Below are 21,241 nucleotides of genomic sequence, written 5' to 3' on the forward strand. Positions count from 1 at the left end.
TATATATATATATATATATATATATATATATATGTATGTATACATGTATATATATATGTATACATATATATAAACATATACATGTTTATATATATATATATATATATATATATATATATATATATATATATATATATATATATATATATATATATATATATATATATATATATATATATATATATATATATATATATATATAGACTGTATAGTATTTACTATTCATTGTCTATTGTGAGCGAACTTTAGTGCTGAATTTCCCCCAGGGGTCAAAAAAGTACTTTATATTATATTCTATCTATTCTATATATATGCGATGAGGTGGCGACTTGTTCAGAGTGTACCCCGCCTTCCGCCCAAATGCAGCTGAGCGCCCCCGCAACACCCCGAAAGGGACAAGTGGTAGAAAATAGGTGGATGGATATACAAAATATGTTGTATGCAATACATACATAAAGATACACACACATACACACACATTAGAATATCAAGGAAAACTTTGTCTATTTCCACAAATCCATTCAAAATGTTAATTTTAATGACAAATCCGATCACTGACAATTACCTGCACAATATAAATGTTGTATTAGTTTAAACAAAAAACCTCTAAAAAAGCTCCATGTAAAGCAGTTCAATGAATTTCAACTATCACATCCATCAGTACTGTGTAACCAACAATTGTTGAATGCCCACCAGAGGGATGCAAACTCACAAAGAATGAAAATTGTAAACAGCTACCAGGGCAGATAAATAAATAGTTTGCATCCATGTTTTTAGGAATGGGATCAGTTTCTTGTTTAGCTTATACAGTCTACTTTTAGGATAATAAAACAATGCTATTTCAGATATTAAATAACTCACAAGAGAACATACACTGAATACAAGATCAATCTAACAAGAATAATACTTTATGTTGAAAATAATTTAAAGGTTATCATTATACAAACATACTGACCATCCATAACATTGATGTTGTACAATACATAACATTCAGAAGCATCTAGGACCTGCAATACTGTACATTGCAAACAAGACAAACAAAACAGAACAGAACAGTGTGAAAAACAGTGAACTGAGCATAACTTCAGCTAACATGTTGTAATGACACTTGTGTCATACAAGTCTGTTAAACATTTCTTTAACAGAACTCATATTTTGATGCATATTTGTTGATAATGTAGCAAATATGCTAAAATTCATGACAAACTATTGTACAGTCAGATGTTCACTTGTTTTATTTTCAAGTAAAAGTATATTAAGACATGACAGCTAGCTTGTTGTTGGTGACTTTCATGTACATTCTGTGCAAAAAATTGCTTTCTGTTTTATAGCATCATTGTGTTTGTTGTAATCTAAGTCAGCGTTAAGGAAAATTACTAATAAAGTCTCAGTTCATATTCGGAACACTGGCAGTAAATATAAAGTAGCTAACTATGCTAGTTGCACGAACTGGCAACATTTTTGCTGGTGGGCATAAATACTGTACAATAATCTGCGATTTACAAAATATGACCAATAGTAATGTTAACTCTTATTTGTGAAAAGTAATCCCCTGTGACCTGTTCTCCAACACCTGCCGATTTGTGCAAGAATACACAGCACTTCCTTGTAAGAATGAACCTTTGTCATAGCAGCACACATGAGATGGCACAAAATTAGTACCCAATATACCAAGTTTAGCTCAATGAGTACCACTACTACAACATAATTTATGAAGAAAGGTTGGAGTAAGTTACAAAAAGCATAGGTTAAATGGTAGGAAGGTATATATTATAAATAAAAAACTGTATATGTGTTTACAAAATACCTATCTACAGTCGAGTCTGAATATTGTGTTGTTGTTAATCCCGCTGTAACTATTCTGCCATGCAGATGTTATTGCTCCAGAGGTGAATCTCAGACTGAAACTACTGTAGTAGTCTTGTATGAGTTCAGTGATCTTCTCTGGAACATATCAAGGCTGTTGTCACAAGCTTGTGTGGAATGGATCCATAGGCATTGGCAAGGTCAAGCCAAAGGATAGCCAGATCTCCTTGATTTTCCCTTGCCTCCCGGATCAGCTGGGTAACCACTCCTGTGTGTTCCAAGCAGCCTGGCATGCCTGGGACTCCTCCCTTCTGCACTGTGGTGTCGATGTAGGAATTCCTCAGGAGGTACTCTGTCAACCTGTTGGCGAGAATCTTGAAAAAGATCTTGCCTTCCACGCTGAGCAGGGAGATGGTGCGGAACTGCGCGGTGTCATTTGCATTCTCTTCCTCTGTACGTTGGCCAGGAAAAACTTATAGTCTACCTGCTGTGCCGCCACAGTCGGGGAGGGTCTTTTGGCTTTTCCCCCGCTGACAGTGGTGATGCAAAGCCACATCTCCAACCCTAAAGTTTGAGGTCCCTAGGTTCCAGGCAGGGTGCCGGGTCAAATCAGCAAGATAGTTGACCCAGTGTCCACTGGGGCCTTGCACAGTCTTCCGCCAATATCACAGTGCAAGTAGAGTCCATGTGCTCAACCCAGGCGACCAAGTCGAAGCTGAGGTTTCTTGGTAGCAGGACTTTTCGGTGCTGGCGCCAAGCAACAGCGTGCAGCCCTCTTTGGGTTGGTGACTGCAGGGCCCTCTATTTCTGCCACACGTCTGCTGCAGATGTACCCTGGTGGCTTGGTAGGCCACGTTCTCATCATCACTGTCCTTCGGTTGTTGCGGCGGGCTTAGTGTTTTGTATTGTCAGGTCCTCTCTTCTCACAAATTATGTGTTTTACCCGCTCAGTGTCACAATATATTTATAGGGAGCAGGTGAACATGTTATTTGAGCCGTGCTGGTTTAAGTTCCTGGATGAAGGCTTGCAGGGCCAGTTCCTTTTGTGCCATAAGGCTGTAGGTGATGTAGCGTTGCTGTGCGAGAGTGGGCTACATGATTTTGCAAAAACATTTTTTTGCTTAGAAATTTAAGAACACAAAAAGTTGGACAACTCCAACACCACACAAAGTGTAAATGTCTGGTCTTTACACTATGACTCCTTGATCAGATGTATGCTTATTCTACTGTCATTTATTAAGAATGTTAATGTATTGATACTTATCATAAAATCATGTTGCTATATTACATAAATGCTAAAAAAATATATGTATATTTTACAGACAGAAAGTTACAGGAATGTACACTTTATCCCATTGTGCAACATGAGAATATTTTAAGAGGAACTAAATGTGATCTCTGAAAGGGATACATATTATTCCTAAAGTAGGTCCCTCACCCAGACATACAATAATAGTACATAAATCTAGAAAAACACTTTTTTTTGTTGTTATTTTCATTGTAAGTGGGCCAAATCACTTATATTAGAATATAATCGCATGAAAATGATTGCCACCATTTGATTATTAGAATAAAACATTTAAGGTTGTCAGGTTTGGTACAGGTGTGATGCTGGTATGGCCAGAGTGTGCACGTTTGATGTTGCTCACATGTGCTCCACTGAATGCTGAGGGAGTTTTTGCATTTGCTCAGAATTAGAGGGAACATTGGTGAGCAGCAGAAACTTTGCTTATTTTTATTATTGTTGTTGAGCGTAACAACAAAAGAAAAATACATGCTTTTATCTTCCGGTGTCTGCTGGAATTTGGTGGTTATTGCATTGCCTTGTTCAGGGTTGAAGTTATTAGCGTTTAAGGAACCTTGTGATGCAAAAACACTTACAATGAACCTCAGACATCATAGCTTGGCAAGAGTAAGTGTGGGTGACTCTTACCATTACTACTAAGTAGAGGGTATTGTTTAAATCTTTACTGATACTAGCATTAAATCGGTACTGAAAAAGAGAAAACACACAGCTTGTTTGAAAACAATGCATGTATATTTTAAGGACTTTGTGACATTCTAAGTAAACTGAATTGAAATTTAAATACTTCAACAATGTTAACAAAATGTTAATACATTTAACAATGTGAAATACAACCCACAACATTTTGTCATAGTTCACAGCAAAACCAAAATAATTACAGAACACAGCAAATTTGCAAAAACACATGCTTATGAAAGCTGTTTTACTGAGACCCTTATTTTGTCAGACAGGATTTAGCGTGCCACACTTTCATTGTGAATGCTGAAGTGTGTTGTTGGTCTCTTTCACACTTGTATTGTTGAGGTTCAAAATTTCAAGGTTAGTGAATCAACTTGCTCGCCTTAACTGTGATTGGTGCACAATGAGGAAGTTTTGTGTTGTGATGATCACTGGCTGCAGTGAAATATAGATGTTGGATCTCATCAATCAAACAATCAATCAATCATCCATCCATCCATCCATCCATTTTCTACCGCTTATTCCCTTCGGGGTCGCGGGGGGCGCTGGAGCTTATCTCAGCTACCATCGGGCGGAAGGCGGGGTACACTCTGGACAAGTCGCCACCTCATCGCAGGGCCAACACAGATAGACAGACAACATTCACACTCACATTCACACACTAGGGCCAATTTTTTTTAGTGTTGCCAATCAACCTATCCCCAGGTGCATGTCTTTGGAGGTGGGAGGAAGCCGGAGTACCTGGAGGGAACCCACGCAGTCACGGGGAGGAAATGCAAACTCCACACAGAAAGATCCCGAGCCCGGGATTGAACTCACGACTACTCAGAACCTTCGTATTGTGAGGCAGACGCACTAAACCCTCTTCCACCGTGCTGCCCATCAATCAATCAATCAATGTTTATTTATATAGCCCTAAATCACAAGTGTCTCAAAGGGCTGCACAAGCCACAACGACATCCTTGGTTCAGAGCCCACAAAAGGGCAAGGAAAAACTCACAACCCAGTGGGATGTCAATGTGAATGACTATGAGAAACAACAATGTTTCCCCCTCTAGGGGAGACCGGATGCAATGGACGTCGAGGGGGTCTAGCATAATATTGTGAAAGTCCAGTCCATAGTGAATCTAACATAATAGTGAGAGTCCAGTCCATAGTGGATCTAACATAATATTGTGAAAGTCCAGTCCATAGTGGATCTAACATAATAGTGAGAGTTCAGTCCATAGTGGGGCTAGCAGGAGACCATCCCGAGCGGAGACGGGTCAGCAGCGCCGAGATGTCCCCAACTGATGCACAGGCGAGCGGTCCACCCCGGGTCCCGACTCTGGACAGCCAGCACTTCATCCATGGCTACCGGACCTGTGCCCCCCCTCCACAAGGGAGAGGGGGGCAGAGGAGAAAAGAAAAGAAACGGCAGATTAACTGGTCTAAAAAGTGGGTCTATTTAAAGGCGAGAGTATACTAATGAGTTTTAAGATGGGACTTAAATGCTTCTACTGAGGTAGATCATTGCTGTTGACGTGTAAAGAGCGACAATAAAATGTAAAAAGAGTGTCATTACTGTGTGTGTCTCTGCTCTAATGTGTCAAGACATTAATTTACCACCCAAATGAGTCACGATTTGCTACTTCTTGTTTTCGGTCCGGTTACAATTATGTCATTAAGGAACAGAGTTTTGATGCCCATCCATAATTAACAGTAGAGTTTTCATTCATTTCACTGTCCTTAACACAGAAATTCTTCCATCGTAATTTTCCCTTTCCTGTGTTGCTGACTCACTTTAGCGACGCTTTAACATTTGTCGAGGGAGGAAGCAGAGGTGGTCCTGCATTTATTATAATGCAGCATGTGGAGTAACGCACATGATGAAAAATGAGATTACATACAGTACATTTGTGACTCGAGATCATGATCTTTTCAGGATTAATCATGCAGCTCTAGCGTGGAGCTTGAGGTCTGCAGCATAGGCACTCAAGCTCTTGTCTCATCTTCTTTGGCGGTTACTGTAAATGGCTTGCCTCTCACATCGCCAGCATAGGTGAGGTGGCCAAAACATTGTCGCAGGGCTCTGTCAAGCGTTGTCATTTAGCGAACCCATTCTTGTCGGGTCATGTTGCGGAATACTTTGGGTCTGGAACCAAGCACTCAGACTAGATCTGTCCCACCAAAGTCTAAGAGTATTAACTGATGAAGGCAGGGAAAGGTCTCCTAAGACAATCTGAACAGTCCAGTTGCGATTGATTCAATGCCCTGAAAATAAAATGACCACATGAATGAGAATATTCAAAGGCATCCAACAGTTTATCAACTTTGCAAAAGGAATTTACAATTAACCTCTTAAGGCCCAAGCTGTTTGTTTACATGCTTTTTTATTTTATTTCTTTTGCTATTTGGGCTTTTGGACCCTAATTAGAATAACAACTAAGAATCATCTTCTTTATATGATGTACTTAGTCAATAAGTAACCAATGTGTACTTCATGTTTAGTGACATGCTAATTCTTATTAGACGGTATAGCTCGGTTGGTAGAGCGGCCGTGCCAGCAACTTGAGGGTTGCAGGTTCAATCCCCGCTTCCGCCATCCTAGTCACTGCCGTTGTGTCCTTGGGCAAGACACTTTACCCACCTGCTCCAAGTGCCACCCACACTGGTTTAAATGTAACTTAGATATTGGGTTTCACAATGTAAAGCGCTTTGAGTCACTTGAGAAAAAGCGCTATATAAATGTAATTCACTTCACTTCACACTTCACTTATTTTTACACTTTTTTTCCCCAAATTCCATTGTATTTTATACTCTTCTGACACCACCAGATGGCGGTATAAGCGTCCACATAAGCACACAAGACCCCAATTCAGTAGTGTACACAATTTTGGAAATAAGAGCTAAAAGGTGCTGTCCACGCTAGTGGCCAACTAAGCCTTTAGATGGTTGAATCATATTGATGTGCAACGGTATAGTCACACACTGGCTGCATGAAAATTAGCCATGTGAATCACTATACTAGGTGACAATTATGCATGTTATAATTTTATAGCTCTACTTATCAGTTCTACAAGTAAGCAACACATTTGATGAAAAGAGAAACTGTAAATTGTGATGTATCATGTTGTATGCATGCATGTTTGAAATAAACTCAAACTCAACTCAACTCAATAGAGATTACTGAAGATCAGAAAAACACAACATTTTTGAGTGGGTAGTATTTATTATAAGATGAAACAATTTAAGACCTTATCTTTCTCCATCATTATGCCAGATAAAATGTGATTTTTTTTTTACCGGCAGACATTTGAACTGGACATTGACAACGCCTTATTACTTTGGCATGTTGGCTGCCATCTTGGACACCTGAAGAAAAAAGATAATTGTTAATGAATTCCATAGACCCGTCTGAATCGTCTTTACAAAGACAATAAAGCCCAGTTTTGGTTGAAACTGTCATTGAGGTATTCATTTTACAAAACAGTGGTAACTTAGCTTCTGTACGCCTCACTTTTTCTATAATATGGTTTTCAACAAAATTATTTTCCAAAATGTTGTCCCGGTTTATTAACACTGTGTCTGGTATCGACAGCCAAACATTGCACATAACAAACAAGTCTGTTTGCTCATTATCATTTGGTGTAATGGAGAGAGGGTGGCTTTATCTCTGAACTTTTTATGAGTATGAGCACAAAACAATCCACCATGGCCCCAAAGAAAGTGAAAGTGCCCAACACTTTGATAAACACTACTGAATTCAAGAAATACATTGTAGTAAAACACAAAGGTACCTCTCCTCCCACTCTGCTCATTGGCACCACTTAATATGTAATACTTCCACCAGGAGGTGATGTCTCCATTGGGATTTGTTTGTTTGGGGATGATACGGATTATCGTCTGGATTCAGGATTTTTTTAAAGGATTCTTTACTATTGGGAAATAGGGCCTAGCGAATGTCTGCACTCTCCCAGTGCTGTTTCTAGTTATTACTGTGGTTGTAGTTTGCAGTGACGTAAAACTGCACTGCATAATGCTGAGTTCAAAATGATAGGAATGTTTTTAAAAATGTGAGTAAAGCTCAAGATCCTTAAAGTACAAACGTTTGTAGTTTTTATTTCCATGCCTCGGGACACTGCATATTACATTCTAAATCAATGGGTGTCGACAAATAAAAAGTCAATGTCAATTTTGAATCACTTTACATTAAGTGTTTGCATCTTTATTTACCAAGTCAATGTTTTACCGAATAAACTAGCATTCCTGTGTATCACTAAGCTATTTAGTTGTAGAACCATTTTTTCTAAAAACTGCTTCACCATCTAAGATGCATGGAGTTGATTAACGTCTTTGCAATTATTAGTTATATAATGATGTTTAATAGTGTCATCTCACAAGTTGACTATGGAATCAAAGTATGGTGTTGGGCTGGCCACAACATCCTTTCATTTTGTTGTTAAAGAAGAACCAACTTACTCTGGGTGTGTGTGTGTGTGTGTGTGTGTGCAGTATCTGTAAAGAGGACTGGACCAAATTCCCACTCATCAGTGCATTATTTGACAGCTGACAAAATCAATCTTGAGCATTTTATTCTTCTTCTGGGGCTGAAATCTTTTAGGTAAACTCTTGATGATGCGGTCAATGTTTGTTCACTAGTCTTTCCAACCAGATTCCAACAAGAGAAGCGAGACAGTAACTATGCCATTTTCTGGCCATTACTTACTACTACCACCTACTGTTTAGCTTCATTGAAACGCAATTGTTGGGTCAATGGTCTAGGCTGTTGAGATCTTATTTTCACTAAACACATGACGAACAATATTACAAGCTGTGTTCTTTGGCGCAGAAAGTATGTGTATAAAGTACAATTATCAGGCACATGAACAATAACAAGATCTGAGCTCAGGCACAAGCACATTTTATTACCTATTCTGTGTTATGTATTTTATGTTGCACGATTGCACCAAGAAAAAATCCTAGTTTGTGAACCCGTTCTCAAACAATGGCAATAAAAAGTATTCTGATTCTGATTCTGATTCATACCTGACTGTCAATAGACCGAAACTGCCAGTCCCAGCGTGTGTTGTACAGGAACGGTCTGAGGTCAAATCGGTTGTCATCAGGGCTGTAGCTCTCAGCGTGGTAGGACGGAGTGATCGACGTCATCTTGTGGCGGTTGAAAGAATACATCCTGAAGAAGTGCTTAACCTTCTGTGCAACCTGAGGAGTGAGCCAACGTTACTTTTTCAACTTTTTTAATCCAAAGACATTTAACCTAATGGATTGCATCCGGACTGTTCAGGTTGTCTTAGAAGATGTTTTGCCTCTAATCCGAACAGATGAGAGCTGTCAAATTAGTCTTTAAACATAAACTGATAAAGCCTGCTCAGATGAGAGGCCAAATGTCTTCCAAGACAACCTGAACACCCTAAGAATACAATGACATAATTCATGTTTATTTACAAGTGAGTCATTATTGACAGTGTAGTAATGGGTCAACTAACTCATAATACACAAAATATAATGGTTTTGTAAATAACTACATAACATAGAAGGTATAAGAAATCAGGACATGTATTTTGTTTGAAAAGTAATTAAAGACATTAAAAAGTGTCACTGGGGTTGCTAAAATGTTGTAAGTCTGACAAAAGAAATAGACCCAAAGCAAACGTCCACTGCAGATGATGCTGGTTATCAGGAGGCTATAAGCAAAACCACTTCGATGTTGCTTGGGATCGCTTCAAAACGGCGTTCCTAAAGATACTAAATGACATGGCTCCCGTGAAAACAGTCAGGATCAATGCCCGCTCGGAATCATGGATGAATCCGGACCTATTAGCTGCCATAAAAGACAGAGACAGAAAATACTCTGAATACCAAAAGTGTAAAACAGAAGTAGATAAACAACCCAATAATATCAACCTCAAATCACTCCTTTCAACTCTCAAAAAGCAATGCAATACATTAAGAAATAAGTCAACCAATCTGACTAAATCCTTAAAAAAAATTACATTAACGACAAAATAGAGGAAAACACAAATAAGCCACGTGAGTTCTGGAAAATTCTCAACAACCAGCTTCCTGGTTGGAACCCAAAACTTAAAACCAGACTCACCAACATCAGCATCAAGGAGGGTGACTCCCTCATTACAGACAAAATGGAGGTAGCTAGCAGACTTAACGCCTTTTTCACCAGCATAGCCGCAACTCTTGTCAATAAGCTGTCCCACCACTCTGGTCGCTTTGGTGTAGAACACATTGAAGCCTTCTACAGAAAGCTAGGAGTATCCAACGATGATTTCAAATTAGAAATGGTCACAGCTGATGAGGTGTTTAAAAAATTGAGCGCGCTCCACCCAAACAAGGCCACCGGCCTTGTCAATATTCCCTCCAGATTCCTCAGGGACTCTGCCTCCATCATTGCCCCGATCATCACGCACATAATAAACCTATCAATTACACAAGGCCATGTACCAAAAGATTTTAAGATAGCAAGAGTAACTCCCCTCTTTAAAAAAGGAAGCAAATTGGAACCTGGCAACTACCGACCTGTTTCTATTCTCAGTTCCATTTCGAAAGTAATGGAGAAAATAGTTTATTAAACAGGTCGATAGTTACCTTGCCACTAATAAACTCATGTACACATTCCAATCCGGCTTCAGAACTAACCACTCCATTGACACATGCCTTCTCTATCTGACCGACCACATTAAACATGAGGTGGACGCGGGCAAATACTGCGGCATGGTCATGCTGGACCTTCAGAAGGCCTTTGACACCGTTAACCACGCTATACTGTTGGATAAGCTCAGAGCAATCGGTTTTAACAAAACCTCATGGAGCAGGATGCAATCTTACTTGGAGGGGAGGGAGCAGGTGGTAGAGGTAAACGGCACCGTGTCCCCCCCCCTCTCGGTGAGCTGTGGAGTCCCCCAAGGCAGTATATTGGGACCTTTACGGTTCCTAATATACATAAACAACTTGTCATGGGCATGCGACTGTGAATTGTTTTTGTTTGCGGATGACTCTGCCCTGCTGGTATCCGACAAGGACAAGTCACAGGTGGAGAAAATCCTCAGTGCTGAGCTCTGTAGAACTTGCACCTGGCTCGCTGACAACAAGTTATCCATACACTTGGGTAAAACGGAATCCATCCTGTTTGGGTCCCACATCAACCTTAAGAAAGTCAATGACTTCACTATAAAAGTGAGTGACATTGTTATCACCAGGAAAGATGAGGTCACCTACCTAGGTTCCATTCTAGAGGCTAACCTTTCCCGTGATAAAATGGCAACCAAGGTAATCAAAAAGGTTAACCAACAAACGAGATTTCTCTACAGAATGTCCTCTCTGGTCAACAAAAGCACCATGAGGATTCTGGCGGGAACTCTCGTTCAACCCTTTTTCGATTACGCATGCACCTCCTGGTACCCTAGCACCTCCAAAACCCTCAAATCTAAACTCCAAACATCCCAGAACAATCTAGTCAGATTACTTCTAGACCTCCACCCCACATCCCACCTCACTCCTACCCACTTCTCCAAAGTGGGCTGGCTCAGGGTGGAGGACAGAGTAAAACAACTTGCACTGAGCCTAGTCTATAAAATCCGCTACACCTCCCTGATACCGAAGTACATGTCAAACTACTTTCTTAACGTAAATGACCACCATAACCACAACACCAGGGGGAGCTCCACTAACCACGTTAAACCCAGATTCCGAACTAACAAAGGTCTTAACTCATTCTCTTTCTATGCCACAACAATGTGGAATGCGCTCCCAACAGGTATAAAAGAAAGGGCATCTCTATCCTCCTTCAAAACCGCAATAAAAGTTAACCTCCAGGCAGCTACAACCCTAAACTAACACCCTCCCCGGATTGCTAATAATCAAATGTAAACAATCAAATGCAGATACTTTTTCTTATGCCTTCTGATCTCTCTCTCTCTCTCTATGTCCACTACTCGCTGTCAATATCCTACCCCCCCCCCCCTCCACACCCCTGATTGTAAATAATGTAAATAATTCAATGTGCTTATCTTGTGTGATGACTGTATTATGATGATAGTATATATCTGATAGTATATATCTGTATCATGAATCAATTTAAGTGGACCCCGACTTAAACAAGTTGAAAAACTTATTCGGGTGTTACCATTTATTGGTCAATTGTACGGAATATGTACTTCACTGTGCAACCTACTAATAAAAGTCTCATTCAATCAAAAAAAACAACTTGTGTGCGTTCTGTTTAGTCATTTTATGTTAAAATGAAAAATACTATCCAGAACTTTCATAACAGCATTAAAGACATTGTTGGCATCCCAATTCAAGGCTATTTTTGGCGCTTATCGCCACCAAACAATGGATGGTAAAAACACGCTGCTGTCACCCACATACTGTACATTAAACACAAATATTATCATCTTCACTCTGTATTACAAACTCCAGCTCATACTTAGTTACTATTCATTTTGTGGTTTTAATGTTGTGCTTCAACACAAGGCAGCAGAGATGACTCACCTCTGTCGGTGAGAGCACATCCTTCCACATGTGAATAAGTTTACAGAACATACTAAAAGGTCCACATTTAGAGATCTTCCTTAGTCCACCAATGACTGAGAGCTCAGAGTAGGTCATCCCCATGTCGGCCTGCAGCAAAGGATTGGTGTTGGTTAGAGAACACCAGCAGGCTTATTCATATACAAGGTTTGTCAGAAAAGTTCCATAACTGGTGTAAGAGATATATTTCAAATCCAAACTAACAATATTCTACTTGAAAGTAATCCTCCTGGAGTCGAACGCATGTTTCAAGCATTCTCTGCACGCCTACACTCCTGCTCGGATTCTTCCTAAATCCTCTTTTGTTTTATTGTCATGGCCATCTTGACGTGTCCAGATCTTTTAAACAGGTCCCCTTGATGACCCGTAAGAAGGAACAAAAAAAATTAACACGGAACCAGGAGGTTGATCCAGCACGGCAATATTTTTTTTTGCCAGGAAATGTGGGATGCTCAGGGCATTGTGAGTAGACGTGTTGTCATGGTGAAGCAGCTACCGGTAGTCTTGCCACAACTATTGTCTCTTCTTGCGCACTGAACGAAGCAAATGCAGCAGGATCTCTTTGCATCTGTGCTGCTTCATTGTCTGGACTGTAGTCCTGGAACTTTTCTGACACACCTTAATGTAATGAAACGATCACATACAGTCAGTTTGTGATTGTATTATCGGAGTTCAGGTAGACTCAACTTGATGTTTGCGTTTAACCAAACTATTTGACAGTACAGTCAGTGTTTAGTTAGTGAAATAGTGTGAGGTTGTGAACATAGCGTGGCGACGCCCACTGGACTGGTTAACTCACGTCGACATAAGCGGTTGTCGATGTAACTGAAATCAAAACCGGAAGCATTCACTGCTTGCAACTTTACTTGTGACATTGTCAGGAGACAAATAAATTGTGTTACATTACTTTTTTCACCTACCTGCTCTGACTCTTAATTAAAGCAGGCTTCTTACGCTCAAACATACTTGGGCGGAACATGTGCAAAACATACTCCACAAAAGTTAAAATTTTATGACCGCGTGGACTCTGCTCTGCCCAATTGGATCACACAAAACACTACTCAGTGTTTATTTTTCACGTCGACCTGCATTACAGTACATGTGACTGTAAATGCCGTCAGATCCGCCTGCAATCCTCCTTTTCAAGCTTCGAACTGTGCATGTTTGAACTGGGTCTTTCTGATGTCGTCCTGTGTGCCGTCGTCTATCGACCACCCAAGTACCACAAAGACTTTATAACTGACTTTTCTGAATTTCTGGCTGAAATCCTGCCCAAATATGATCGTGTCCTTATTGTGGGTGATTTTAATATTCACACCTGCTGTCCAGACGAGTCGCTTTCCAGGACTGACTCTTTTAACTTTGTACAATCTGTGTGTGGTTCCACACATGAACGCGGGCATACACTCGATTTAGTGCTCTCGTATGGTTTGTGTGTTTTTAATTTGGACATTTGCGACCCTGTGTTCTCTGATCATATGCCGATCCTGTTTGATATTCCCACTCAGTGTCCGGTTAAATTGTGCGCTCCGCCTCAACGCTCTCGCATGTTTAATTCTTCGTCTCCTGCTCTGTTCTCCTCAATTTTTTCGACTCTGTGTGATGATAATTCTGCAGCCTCTGTATGTCTGAATACTGAAGAGTTGGTTTCTGGGTTCAACTCTATTTGTTTACAAACACTGGACACGATCGCTCCTTTCAAGTGCCGCCGCTCTAAAGCCACGCCTCAGCCCTGGTTGAATGACGTCACTCGGGCTGCCAGGCGCAAGTGTAGGAGAGCAGAAAGAAAATGGAAAAAAGACAGGCTGCATGTGTCCTTTGCCATTTTTAAAGAAAGCCTGTTTTCCTTTCAGATGACTGTAAAAGCAGAGATGAATAAATATCTATAACAGATTATATCTTCTAACTGTACAACCCCAGAGTTCTGTTCAAAACTATTAACACTGTCATTGATGCTCCCAAATCTGTTGGTTTTGATGCTCCTTTTGAATTCTGTGAAAATTGTCTCCATTTTTTCACTGACAAAATTGTGTCAACTAGAGCCAGTTTATCTCAGCCTTCATATGACCCTTCTGTTCCTCTACATTTCTCTTCTGTTTTCCATCAGTTTGAGCCGGTGTCCTTTTCTTTTTTAAATGACACAGTTAGTCATATGAAGCCCTCTGGTTCTCCTGCAGATGCCCTCCCACCTCGCCTGTTTAAGGAGGTACTTGCTACTATTGGATCAAGTGTCCTTAACATTATCAATAGTAGCCTCTCTTCTGGAATAGTTCCAGTAGAGTTTAAACATGCAGTGGTACGACCTTTACTTAAAAAACCAAGCCTCGACCCCTCTCTCCTCTCTAACCTTAGACCTATCTCTAATCTTCCATACATTTCCAAAATATTAGAGAAGGTTGTCTACAGTTAGTTGTTGTCCTTCTTAGAGGATAATGGTATCACTGAGCTGTTCCAGTCCGGTTTTAAAGCCCTCCACAGCACAGAGTCAGCGCTTCTAAAAGTTTTTAACGATATCCTCCTGTCAACTGATTCTGGTAAATATGTTGTCCTGGTGCTTTTAGATCTGTCTGCTGCGTTCGACACCGTCGACCACGCCACCTTAATCACTCGTCCTGAGAACTGTGTGGGCATTAAGGGCGCCGCCCTCAACTGGTTCCAGGCGTACCTAACCGACAGGAGTTTTTGTGTAAAAATAGACAGTTTTATGTCTTCCACAGCTCCTTTACCACATGGGGTTCCCCAGGGCTCAATCCTTGCCCCAATCTTATTTGCGCTTTATCTTCTCCCCCTTGGTTCTATTTTTAGGAAGTACGATATTGCATTGAATTTTTATGCCGATGATTGCCAGATTTATTTTCCCATGGCACAAAATAACACGGTTCAACGTCTTATTGACTGCCTGCACGACATCAAAGCTTGGCTTTCAGCTAACTTCCTGAGCCTAAATGAAGACAAAACAGAAGTTATGTTGTTCGGTCCAAGTCGCTCTCCCTCCCCCAACGTTGACCTTGGCACTCTGACCCCGTATCTCAGCGACTGTGTCACAAACCTGGGGGTAAAGTTTGACTCAGATTTTAAATTCGAAAAACAAATCAGCAGCGTCGTTCAAAAAAGCTTTTATCAATTACGCCAAATAGCGAAAGTGAAACCGCTATCAGGACATGATCTCGAGAAATTAATCCACGCCTTTATCTCGACTCGTCTTGACTACTGCAATGCCCTGTATGTAGGCATTAGCCAGGCCTCCCTCGCCCGCCTGCAGCTCGTGCAGAACTCTGCTGCTTACTGCTAACACAGACCCGCAGACTTGAGCACATCACCCCTATATTAGCGTCCCTTCACTGGCTCCCTGTGCGTTACCGAATCAATTTTAAACTCCTTTTATTTGTTTTTAAATGTCTAAACAACCTCGCGCCAACATATCTCTCCGACCTCCTTCAGCCTTACTGCCCCACCCGATCCCTAAGATCAGCCGATCAGCTGCTACTGACGGTCCGTGACACAAGGCTGAAGCTTAGAGGTGACAGAGCTTTCGCCGCTGCTGCTCCCAAGCTCTGGAACGAACTACCTCTTAGTGTTAGACAAGCCTCCTCTCTTCCTGTTTTTAAATCTCTCTTAAAAACATACTTTTATTCCATGGCTTTTAACACTGAGTGATATCCATCCTGCAATGGCGCCCCATAATACACCTGCTGTGAACCTGTTTTTATGTTTTATTTATTTATTTATTATCGTGTTCTGTTTGTGTTGTGTTGTGTTTGCTCGGTTCTCGTATTATCTTTTAACCTGCCCATTGTACAGCACTTTGGCTACCCCTGTGGTAAATTTTAAAAGTGCTTTATAAATAAAGTTGATTTGATTTGATGTGACACTGATCTGCATTTTGCCACAGAAGCATATCATAAAATTAAAATCAGGCCAATTTATGAATCAAATATTTTCCACGACTCACTTCTAACAATTTCCAACACCGTTGATTTGCCTTGTCTAACTGGCTGCAACACTTTGCTCGGAGCAGCTGGTAGAGAGTACTTCCCTTCTTCGTCTCTTGAGGCATTTAATCGCTGTACAAACTTCGAACAGTCTCTTTAGTTTATTGCTTTGCAAAATTAGCAGGTGGAGTAGCTGCACTTCCTCATCGTCGTTTTTTGTTGCTACCTGTTTTTACATGGCACTGGAACCTCCACCCAGTGCCATTGTTTATTGTTCCTACACTACTTATTAAAGACTCCTTAACTGCACGTCTGCCTCAGCTCTGCTTTTGGGGTCCCACTGCACACAGAATGTAACAAATAAAAGATAAAAAAATAAAATGTTAAACCTGTAGCGGTTTGTTGACATCGATTTCCTCCGATTATTCTATTTTTATATATTCTGTACTAGTTGGAACTACTACAAGCTTTTGTTCCAAAAAGCTATTGCGCACATTTTTTTTACAGTTGCTTTACAAAAAAGAGAATAAATACATAGGTGCAATATGTTAGTTGCTGTGCTGTGCATAGTAAGATTTTATTTCAAAGCGTAATTTGCGCTGAAAAGATTAGTAGTTATGTTGCTCTTGTGGTTTCACGTTGCTTAGTGATAATGATGATGTTGGCAATAAATGTCGACATAAACAGACCATTTTTCATAGAAATGACCCCACTGCCTCTCACGTTTGATTTCGACAAAAGTGGTCGACATGTATGTTGACGTTGGATTCAGTGAGTGCTTTTTAGTCATAAGAAGTTGACCAGGACATGATTTTGTACTTAAATGGGTTGTTGACATAAGCAGATCCACTGTAGCAGTGAAAGCGCACATTGACAAATGCTATAAACCCCAAATTGTGAACACTTATAACTGAGAAAACTTTCTGATACCATACCTCGTCTGTCTGTGCCACCTGTCCATCAGTCAGAGGTTCTAGTTCAGCCGTGGGTGGAGCAGCTACTATTCTGAAATAAAAATAAATTACCTGAGAAGTACATTTTACAAAAATAATAAAATAATTCAACACCCCTACTTAAAGCAACCTTTATGCGGATGCCTAGATGTTGCTAACTTTCCAGAATATTTTAAGCATTATACCCCACCCTCTTCGAACTTTGAGCACGTAATGACATAACTGCTTTCGTACATAACACGCACAGTAGCTTTGTGTCTGGTCAGCTAAAGGTAGCGATTTAGCAAAGTTTAGCTACCAAAGTCAGCTATAATTGAATGTATAGCCTATCAAAAAGACAACAAGACAGTTAGTTGCTTCTCTTGGACTGCTTTAGTGTGTGTGCACGCCCTCCATGCGTGTACACGTGGACGAGACAGCTGTGAGTGACAAGCCTGGATACTAGCCTGAATGCCAAGCTAATTGTTACGTGTACAGGAGGAAGGAGATGGCACAGACAGCAGGGACGTCGTTTTAGCTCTAGGTTTATTTATATACAGTATATACACAATATATATAAATAACAAATGAAGTGTGATACTAACCCAAATATGTGTGGTGTGTGACTATGTGTGGTGATTAGCTGTTGAGTGTTGAGCGAGAGGCGGACGACCAAGAGGGGCAAGGCAGGCTCGAAGGTCCGTGAGACAGGCAGGAAGTCGGGGGCAATAGCGAGGCGTCAGAGTCTGTGTCCAGGCGGGAGGTCGAGATCCAAGAGGCAGCCAGGTAACCAGAGGGAATACGGGGAGACGAGACACACAGCTCGTAACGTGGGAACGGAGGAAATGCTGTGTTCAAAACAGGAAACTACGTTCTAGCCCGGAACGCAGGTCTGCACTGGCTTAAGAAGCCCAGGAAGCTCATCAGCGACAGGTGTGATGAGTGCTGATTGATTGCAGCTGTGTACCGGCGCAGGTTCTGCAAGAGTGGCGCGCACAGGTGCACTCTTGGAGGTGCGCTCAGCAGAGCACAGAGATGAATGCGCATTGGAATGCGCCTGGGCCGTGACAGTACCCCCCTCCTTATGGACAGCTTCCAGATGTCCTAAAACTGGAACCAAAAGAACACAGAGATCAAGAGTCAAGGGAGGGTGGAGGGGTGAACTGGTGGTGGGTTGCCGGCCCAAGTGTCCCTGAATCCACCGGGGACGAGTCTGGTGGTGGCGGTGAGTAGAACGTCGCTGCGGCCGGCGAGGCAGGCGACCAAGGAACGGCCACCTTCTTCGAGTTGCGCCAGAAGTTCCACGTCTCTATCCTGGGCGTCGCTGCTGTTGCCGCAAAATGCGTCCATGCACTAGCCACACAGGGCGCCGCGTGCGGGCACCTGATGGCCGTTTTTGCGGCCGGCCAGCCGGAGGTTGCGGGGGCGCCGATACTGGAGACGGGGAGGATGGCGGCGCCGTGGAAAGGTTCACCAGAGACGAGGAGGATGATGCCATCGGAGTCCGAGACGAGGAGGACGATGTCGTCGGAGCCAGAGACGAGGAGGACAATGTCGTCGGAGCCAGAGACGAGGCAGCAGGCAGCAGGCTGAGGAGCTGAAGCAGGCGATGGCCGTTGTGCTGAAGCAGGCGCTGGCTGTGGTGCTGGCACGGGGACCTGTCTGGGTGCCGGTATGGGGACCGGTCTGGGTGCCGGTACGGGGACCAGTCTGGGTGCTGGTACGGGGACCAGCCTTGGAGCGGGTGCTGGTACGGGAACCAGCCTTGGAGCGGGTGCTGGTACGGGAACCAGCCTTGGAGCGGGTGCTGGTATGGGGACCAGCCTTGGAGCGGGTGCTGGTACGGGGACCAGCCTTGGAGCGGGTGCTGGTACGGGGACCAGCCTTGGAGCAGGTGCTGGAAGAAGTCTTGGAGCAGGTAGTGGTGGTCTGGCTGGAGGTTGCAGTTTGGCCTGCCGGAGAACAGGTGGTGGTGGTGGTGTGGCTTGGGGCTGCGGTTTGGCCGGTCAAAAAACAGGTGGTGAGGGTCGAGCAGGGGGTAGCCGTTTTGCTGCCCGCAGCTGTGCTACCCCACCAGCACAGCCGTCAGTACCCCCCCCCTCTGACAGCGGATGCCAGACGCTTCCTGTCAAAAGTCACAAAAGGTGTGAGGCGGGTAGATTCCTCCTCCTCTCTAGATAATCAGTCAATCAATCAATCAATCAATGTTTATTTATATAGCCCTAAATCACAAAAGTCTCAAAGAGCTGCACAAGCCACAACAACATCCTCGGCACAGAGCCCACACAAGGGACGTCGATGTGAATGACTATGAGAAACCTTGGAGAGGACCGCATATGTGGGTAACCCCCCCTCTAAGTACAGTCCCTAGTGGATCCACATAACAGTGAGAGTTTAGTCCATAGTGGGGCCAGCAGGAGACCATCCCGAGCAGAGACAGGTCAGTAGCGCAGAGACGTCCCCAACTGATGCACAGGCGTGCGGTCCACCCCGGGTCCCAACTCTGGACAGCCAGCACCTCATCTATCTAAACAGTCCATTACTCCTTCCTACAGGAGATTGCTGAGGAGGGCCAGAAAAAAATTCCCGAGTGGTGGGCAGAACAAGAGTCATAGGGGGCAGGGCCAAAGTCACTGGGGGAGGAGCTTGAATCGCTGGGGGCGGAGTTTGAATTACTGGGGGCAGAGTTTCCCGACAGCGAGTCGAAGCCCTTCTGGGAGGTCTAGGTCCTCTCCGACGCGAACCCTCGGGGCTCCACATCATCTCTTCCAGCTCTTCGGGCGTGTAGCGGAGGGTTTCCGCTACCATCACGCCATCACTCTCCACGTTCCGGGTACATACCCGCCCGCAGTCAGCGTCGTGGGGATCGGGCACCAGGGGCTTCCATGATTCCTCCTCCTCATCCTCTGAGGAATACCATGGCGTAAGCGGATCTGCCTTCAATTTAGCAAAAATCTTTTGTTTTTGCCAGGTGGAGAGAGACACTCCGCCTGGCTGGGTCAAATCACAGCATCTAGGACGCATGTTCACAGGTAGGGAACCGTGGGAATCGAGAAAGGGGCAGGGACTAAGGTCTCTGTGCCGTCTGGTTCCTAATTATATGGCCAGGACGTACTGTTAGGTGTACAGGAGGAAGGAGACAGCACAGACAGCAGGGACGTCGTTTTAGCTCTAGTTTTTTTTTTATATATATACACAATATATATAAATAATAAATGAAGTGTGAAACTAAACCAAATATGTGTGGTGTGTGACTATGTGTGGTGATTAGCTGTTGAGTGAACTACGTTCTGGCCTGGATCGCAGGTCTGCACTGGCTTAAGAAGCCCAGGAGCTCATCAGCGACAGGTGTGATGAGTGCTGATTGATTGCAGCTGTGCACCGCCGCAGCTTCTGCAGGAGTGGCGCGCGCAGGTGCGCTCAGCAGAGCGCACGGATGAATGCCCATTGGAATGCGCCCGGGCCGTGACACTAATTCCTCGAACCGACAAGCAATTTGTATTCAATATAATTAGAAATTGCAAAAAATACAGACATTTAAAAAATACTAATGCTTACATAATACTAATGCTTACATAAGCTAGCGGGTGGTGTTCCTGAAATATTTTTTTTATTTTAAATAAATTGATTTGTTTTGATCAAAATCTGAATATGTCAGGTTTTTTGTTATTCCTTGCTTCTGATTAGTTGAAGATAGCAAGTTAGATACTGGATCCAGACCTGAAGTCACAACCAGCGTCATCCAAAAGGCTGTACCTCCTGCCAGAGTGGTAGGAAACATACATTTGATCAAACTCACTGCATTACCTGACTTTCCAACGCTACCTTGGACTGCTTCTAAACCACCACTGAAAAGAGCGTGGAATCTTTTTAGAGACTTTTTTTCCATCCATGAATGTGATATAAATGTTGACAATCAATTAACCAGAGAAACCTTTGCTTAACTCTGGAAGTGGAGGGATAATGCTTTAACCGACTTTCTAACTGGTGGTGCACCTTAACCTCTTAAGGCCCAAGCTGTTTGTTTACATGCTTTTTTT

General features: G+C 42.6%; 1 protein-coding gene across 4 annotated transcripts in view; it reads right to left on the reverse strand.

Moving 5' to 3' along the window:
* Positions 1-6,992: 6,992 nt before the first annotated feature.
* The window catches only part of nadsyn1 (NAD synthetase 1), a 78,619-nt gene continuing 64,370 nt past the window's right edge, over positions 6,993-21,241 (reverse strand). For all 4 annotated transcript variants that reach the window (XM_062030201.1, XM_062030190.1, XM_062030180.1 and 1 more), the window contains 4 exons: positions 17,205-17,274; positions 12,299-12,427; positions 8,819-8,995; positions 6,993-7,144 (listed from right to left, as the gene is read on the reverse strand). In XM_062030201.1, the coding sequence (XP_061886185.1) occupies positions 7,112-7,144; positions 8,819-8,995; positions 12,299-12,427; positions 17,205-17,274 (409 nt within the window). In that variant the 3' untranslated portion in view covers positions 6,993-7,111. The remainder of the gene's footprint in view (positions 7,145-8,818; positions 8,996-12,298; positions 12,428-17,204; positions 17,275-21,241) is intronic.

This window comes from Entelurus aequoreus, linkage group LG02, assembly GCF_033978785.1.
Source record: "Entelurus aequoreus isolate RoL-2023_Sb linkage group LG02, RoL_Eaeq_v1.1, whole genome shotgun sequence".
Taxonomy (NCBI): domain Eukaryota; kingdom Metazoa; phylum Chordata; class Actinopteri; order Syngnathiformes; family Syngnathidae; genus Entelurus; species Entelurus aequoreus.